At 43.6% G+C, this 7,147-nt stretch overlaps 1 protein-coding gene across 1 annotated transcript in view; it reads left to right on the top strand.

Annotated features, from left to right (window-relative positions):
- The first annotated feature begins 4,450 nt into the window (after window positions 1-4,450).
- Window positions 4,451-7,147, top strand: part of NUP133 (nucleoporin 133) — a 53,140-nt gene continuing 50,443 nt past the window's right edge. Inside the window, exons 1-2 of the mRNA XM_044239286.1 lie at window positions 4,451-4,746; window positions 6,896-7,014. Coding sequence (XP_044095221.1) covers window positions 4,565-4,746; window positions 6,896-7,014 — 301 coding nt within the window. The 5' untranslated portion in view covers window positions 4,451-4,564. The remainder of the gene's footprint in view (window positions 4,747-6,895; window positions 7,015-7,147) is intronic.

The following is a 7,147-nucleotide window of genomic DNA, read 5'->3' as shown; positions in this document are numbered from 1 at the left end:
GGGCTAAAGATGGAGTCAGTATTGTCAATACTCCTACATAAACACCTGTTTAGTTGCTTCAGTGCAGCAACCAAGCACCCCCTGCCCCCACCCTGGACAAGGAGTTGTGCTGTAGAGTTGATGACAGAATGATTATCTGCCCTCTAGGAGCTTCTAGTCTATTTAGAAGGAGAGATAAGGCAGATAAAATTAATTACAAGGGGTGCCTGGAGTGGGTTAAGCCTCTGCCTTCGGCTCAGGTCATGATCTCAGGTCCTGGGATGTAGCCCCACATCGGGCTCTCTGCTCAGCAGGGAGCCTGCTTCCCCCTCTCTTTCTGCCTGCCTCTCTGCCTACTTGTGATCTCTGTCTGTGTCAAATAAGTAAATAAAATCTTTTAAAAAAATTAATTACAAGAAAATAGCTAAGTAGTACAGAGGTGTTGTTGCCAGCACTGTGGATGGTACCACTTTGTTTCCAGAGTGTACACGTTAACATGTTTGATACTTCCACAATCCTATAATTTATTTTTTATTTATTTGACACAGAGAGAGGAGGCATGCATAAACAGGAAGCAGCAGGCAGAGGGAGAGAGGCAGGCTCTCTGCTGAGCAGGGAGCCCGATGCGGGGCTCAATCCCAGAACCCTGGGGTCATGACCTGAGGTACCCCAGATAATGCTATAATTAACATAAAAATCTATCATCCCTTTTTCCTGGAAGACAAAACACGAATAGGAGAGATGTAAGTCAGTTCAGCACTGATGCTATATAGAAGGAGATATTTGAGAAGTGGGAGCCAGATCATGGGGAACCTTTAATATCATGCTGAAAATCTTAGCTCTTTCATCCTACATGCATGGAGAGCCATTGAGGGATATGTATGTTCATATAAGAAATTTAGAAAATAAGCCAAAAGTCCTTTTAATCACCAGAAACTCTACCTGTGAGGATAAAATTTCATGTTAATGAGCTTAGGGTTTTTTGTCCACCCTCCCAGGCTCACCCCATGTGCAAGGCCTTCTCTGACCCTGGACTTGACTGGTTCTCAGGAAATAATCATAAGCTAAATAAACTGTTACAGGATAAACCCTTGTCAGTACATTTTTATAAATTAGGGCTCTATTTTGGGAAATTCATTTTGTTTCATAAAAATGCCAAAGCTGTTAGAAAATAAATGAAAATATAAACATTACAAAACATTAAGTATATTTATGAAAGGGGTATGTGAGAACTACATTGTAAATGTTCCTATGGGGGTGTTCTACATGATTTTTACATCTGAGGCATCATGGTGATTTCTATTCATTCAAAAAACATCTATTTTGTTAGGTCCTCTGCCAACAAAGGACCTGTGCCTCCCTCAATAAACTGCCCCGTGGATCTACAAGCTAACCGGCTGCCTGATTTGTATGGCCTGCAAGCTAAGGATGGTTTTCACAGTTTTGTTTGTTTTGAAAGATTTTTTTATTCATTTAGTGAGAAGGAGAGTGTGCAAGCTGGGGGAAGGGCAGAGGGAGAGGGAGAGGGAGAGAGAGAATCCCAAGCAGACTGCACAGAGCGTGAAGCCTGACTTTGGGTTTGATCCCATGACCTTGAGATCCTGACCAGAGCCAAAACCAAGAGTCGAATGCCTAACTGACTGAGCCACCCAGGTGCCCTAGTTTTTACAGTTTTAAATGATTTTTAAAAACCAAAAGAAAAATGTTTCATAACATATCAAAGTTATATGAAATTCAAATTCCAGTGTCCATAAATAGAGTTTTATTGGAACACAGTCACACTCATTGGTAAGCAGTTGCAACAGATTGTATGGCCTGAAAACTGGAGATACTTTCTGACCCTTGACAGTTTGCTGACTGCAGAACTAGTGAAAACAATATGCATTCTTCCCTGCTTGGAGGACTTCTAAACTACAATGAAATTTAGAGTTTAGAGTCTCAATTTAGAGTCTCAAATTTAGAGTCTCAAAAAGTTCCATTGCCATTAGATGGCAATTAAATGAATGCCTTGAAAATGATTAAGCATGGATAATTTCCATGAGTTCTTCATTGTTTCCCTGCCTTTCCATTTTAATAATATCACCATTACTGTGTTGGTGCTAGTGGAATTCTAACAATTATACTACAGCTGCAGGAAACAATTCTGGCTACTATCCCGTTGTTGATTGCAGTGATTAGTGCCACAGAAATCAAAGTTTGGAAGGGCAGTCTTTAGGAAGGGTGTATAAAAAGAAGGCACGTGTTCAAGTTGAGCTTCTCATACGTGTACATGTGTCTATGAGGCATTTTTTTTATTGCAATAAAAAATGGGCTCATAGTGGACATACTGTTTTTTGACCAACTTGCTTTTAAAAATTTTACAAGAGTATTTTCCTACATCCTTAAGTATTCATTACACACATCTACATGTATTCTTTTTAACCATATAGAACTTTATAATGTGAATATACTATAAATCTATCATTGGACATCTTTCTATATTCTTTGCTATTATAAACATATTTATTATGATTTTTTTCAGCTAAATTCTAAAAGTGAATTGCTAGGTTTAAAGAGCATATACAAGGGGCGTCTGGGTGGCTCAGTCAATAAATGACTGCTATTGGCTCAGGTCATGATCTCAGGGTCCTGGGATCCAGCCCTGAATTGGGATCCCTGCTTGGTGGGAAGTCTGCTTCTTCCACTCCCACTCCCCCTGCTTGTATTTCCTCTCTCACTGTCTCTCTGTTAAATACATAAATAAAAAAAAAATTTTTAAAAAGATAGCATATACAAGCTATAAGGCTTTTTGATAGATTATTCTCTTAAAAGACCATACTAATTTATAAAAATCTCACCAAAAAATACATCAAAAGTGTATACATCAGCGCCTATTGCCCCACAGCCTTTCAGCATGAACGATTTTCATTTCATAAAAACTTCCGGCTAATTGAACAGGCAAACAATACTGTTTGGTAGTTTCATTTGCATTTCTTTAATTATTAGTCATGTTGAAGAACTTTTCATGTGTTTTTGGTCGTTTCTAGTCTTTGACTTAATGCTAGCTAGTTCATGCCCTTCATACATTTCCATTTTTTCTATTGGGGTAGCTTGCTTTCTCTAACTGATTTTCTTTAAAGAGTACAATTTTATTGGAAATACTGTTTCTCTTCGCTTGTTTGCCTTCATTCTATGTTCTTGTTTTTTGACATCCACAAATACAGTCACATCTGTATTATCTAATTCTCACAAGTGAGTACTATTAGTGATTTAATAGAGGCTTAAAACGAAGACAGTAAATAGCAGACCGGAGATCTGAAGCGAGTCCCATTTAATTCCAGAGTCTACACACTCAGTTACTACGGCAGTGGTTATCTCCGGTCCCCGGATGGCCGCCTCACCTGACACCTAGAATCTCGTTACAGATGCAAAGACACTGTGATTGGGCAGTAATGCGGTTTACAAGCCTTCCTGGTGATGATACCGCTTGAGTGTGAGAATTCTCGATTTCCTGTCTAAGGGACTATCCTATTCAAAAAGAGGTGGAAGTATAAACAAGGAAACGATTTATTGTTTGTTGTTGTTGTTTGCTTGTTTGTTTTTTAAGCAAATGGCAGCCACTAGGAAAAGGCAGAACCCTAGGTAGTGATCAAGAAGGACTTGTTCTGCCCCCAAGGCACAGTCCGGATACTGTGCCACTCGCCGCGGTCACCACGGTCCAGTGCAGGAGGCTGACGCGCACGGACCGCGTTCAGGGGCTACAGTACCAGAAGTCGCCATGGCGGGGAAGGGTGAAGAACGACTCCTGCACAGAGCTCTTCTGTTTGACTCGAGTAACCGGCCAGTTTTACCAAGGGGGGCAGAGCTGTTAGGACAGGGTCCCTAAAGGAAAACAAGAATTCGGCTTTTAACAGGTGGCTGCCAGGAGTCCTGCAGGACACGCAGGTCAGAATGTCCATTGGCGAGCTGTCCGGAGCCTGCAGGTTTTGAGCAAGATCTCAGAGAAAGATGGGGACGTGTGGCGTCACGAGCGTGGATGAGACAGCAGGGAGCGGGGAGTGACACACGTAGAGAGGAACAAATATAACTGTGAAACCGCTGGCAACTTTCCCGATTTCCCCTCCTCAGCGTGGACCAGTGAACCGACCCTTTCCAGTTCCCGAGGCGCAGGAAAGACCAGAGCGCAGAGAGGCTTTGCGCTCCGGCTGCTAAAGGGCCAGACAGTCGAGAAGGGCACCTGGCTCTGCAGTTTCACTTTCCTGACACTCCGGACACCCGCCAGCCCCCTAAACCCTCCACTGGTCACCTGCAGTACCGAGTCCCACGGCTCCAGGCAGCTTCTGACGTCATTACCACGCGCCCTCCCCGGCCCGCTTCCTACACGGCTCCGACCACACCCCGCGGCTCGGCGCAGCGCTGTTACGTCTCACCGCGCTCCTACCCCGGCCTGCCCCGCCTCCCAGACAAAGCCCGCAGCTCGCGCTGTGCTTTTGCGTCATTACCGCGCGTCCTCCCGCCTCTGGGCGTTCAAGATCCCCCGCGCGCGAGCAGAGCTACAAGCCCACAGAAGGAACCTGCGCGCTCTGTGTCGCCTCTCCCTTCCGTCATGTTCCCGGGCGTCTCCTCTCCGCGGACACCTGGGCCCGGGACCCGAAGGGGCCCGCTGGGCGGAATCGGACCCGGCTCCACGCCCCGGGCGACTAGCCGAAAAGGTCTGTCACTAGGGTCGGCCGTCAGCTCCCCGGTGCTCTTTTCGCCGGTCGGCCGGCGTAGCTCGCTGAGCTCGCGGTAAGTGACTGTCCCCGCTTCGGTCTCTTGACCGATCGGCGGGCCTGAGGGGCTAGTGTCTCCAGAAGCCTCCGGAACCGGGGGCGGCGGGGAGGAATGCCAGAGTTTTGGGGAGATAGATCTTCACCATCTTTGCGGGTAGTTACTTCAGCTTCGCTTTAATTTATCAGGCATTCACGTTGCACCTTTCCTGGAATGAGCTCTGTGCAGAGGTGGACAAATTAGCATTCAGTCGGTGGTTAGCCGCCGCCTTGCTACCCCGGTGTTGCGGCGTCATCAGTCATGGGTCTTTTAATTTGTGTCAAGGCGGTAGCCTGCTTCACTTACGGTCAAAGAACCCATGTGAAATCCGCCGACGGTGGTGGGAAAGAGCAGCTCCAACCCCGGAAAATGCCTCGTAGAGCTATTGTGATTCATATCTTCTGGTTGGTAACTGAGGGGTTCGGCCGTACACGACAACTTTGTAGCGAGATTAATAGGCGAAAGTCTCTCCACAGCAGTGAGTTAAGAATAGTAATTTTGTAAACATATGGGAAACGTGGCACATCAGTGCACATCGCCTGTTCATTCATGCTCCGCACCCACCCTTTCATGATTAATCTAGAACTTTAGGCGGTAACTTGTTTCTGAGTAGTTTCTTCCGACTTTGTCTACCCTAAAAGAACTTTGTTTTGCAAAGAAACTTAATATTTTGAAAGTGCTCTTCAGAGTGGTGATCTTGTCAGTGTTTTCTACTCCTTTTGAGAAAAGTCAGGGAATTAAAGCTGTACTTTACTTAATGTGTTTTTAAAACATTTACTTACTTCCTAGTGTTTATTTAAAGAAAAATCTTGGTTATAATGGTATGTCAAGAAACAAAGCTCACTTAATCCTCATGATAAGAGAGGGAATACGTTTTATACTGGTAACTACATTATTTTTTGAATGTTAACAGGGTGAGGAGATAAGATTTCAACTGCTGTATTTGTTGAAGAACAGGTAACAGCAGATACTCGCGATTCTAACTTCTTGTACAAATCTGGGGTCGCCTGTGTGGCTGAGTCCATTAAACGTCTGCCTTTGGCTCAGGTCATGATCTAGGGGTCCTGGGACGGAATCCCGCACAAGAAGCCTGCTTCTTCCTCTGCCTCCCTCCCCGTCCTCTCTCATGAATAAATAAAACCTTTTTTAAAAAAATCTGGTAGATTTCATAAAATTCTGTAGCTGATGAGGGAAAAATGGGTGAAAGAGAGTGGGAGGTACAGACTTTCAGTTACAGAATGTGTAAATCATGGGATGAAAAGCACAGCATAGGGAATATAATCAGTGGTGTTATAATAGGGTTGCATGGTGACAGAGTAGCTATACTTGTGAGCATAGCACAGAGTTTCTAATCACGGTTTTGTACAGCTGAAACTAATATAACATTGTGTGTCAACTCTACTTCAATAAAAAAAAGTTCCGAGGCTGATGTGAGCTTAAAGATAATCTAATTCAATGTTTGTAAAGCTTATTTGACCACAGTGTAGAATAAACTCTAGATTATATTCTGTTTTTCAAAAATGTTGATTGAGACCCTCAAAATGATCCACAATTTGGAAAACACTGATGTAGTCCAACCTTCGTATGTCACAGCTAAGGAAGCAGTTATAAGGAGTTTAAGTGAATGGAGCATACATCTGATTACTAGAGCATGAGTCAGAAGCCGTTTTCTAGATCCTGTCAGTCTTTTTTTTTTTTTAAACAAAAAATGTATTATGCAGTACGTATGAGCCAGAGTTGTGTGTTTTGTTTTGTTTTGGTTTTTTGTTTGGTTTTTTGTTTTTGGTGTTTTGTTTTGTTTTGTTTTACTGTTACACCTCATCTTTCTTCTTGTTTATCAAAGATCTTCTCTTTATGTGAAAATATGTACCTAAAAATTAGGATAGTGGAAAATAAGTTTTTCAAGGATTTTTTTTATTTGACAGAGAGCAGGGGGAATAGCAGGCAGAGGGAGAGGGAGAAGCAGGCTCCCCACTGAGCAGAGAACCCAATTTGGGTTAAGATCCTGAGACCCTGGGATCATGACCTGAGCCCAAGGCAGACGCTTAACTGACTGAGCCACCCCAATGCCCCAAGACAACAGAAAATTTTAAGATACGGTTCAAGGAATGTTGTCTTTTTTCTTTAGAGGAACACCTACACGAATATTGCCACACCACTGTGTAACCGAGTCTATGAACTATGATGTGAAAACATTTGGATCTTCTCTTCCTGTTAAAGTAATGGAAGCCTTGACATTGGCTGAAGGTAGGTGTCATTTTCCATTTGCCTCTATTAGCAGTTCAAAATGCAGCCCGGCTCTGGCTCAGATTGGTATTTGTGCTTTGTCTGATATCCCTTCACTTAAATGGGGTAGAAACAGGTAACATTTGGTTTTCAC

Source organism: Neovison vison, chromosome 2 (genome assembly GCF_020171115.1).
Source record: "Neovison vison isolate M4711 chromosome 2, ASM_NN_V1, whole genome shotgun sequence".
NCBI lineage: Eukaryota > Metazoa > Chordata > Mammalia > Carnivora > Mustelidae > Neogale > Neogale vison.
The sequence above is the reverse complement of the archived record's forward strand: the minus strand, read 5'-3'. Positions and strand labels throughout refer to the sequence as shown.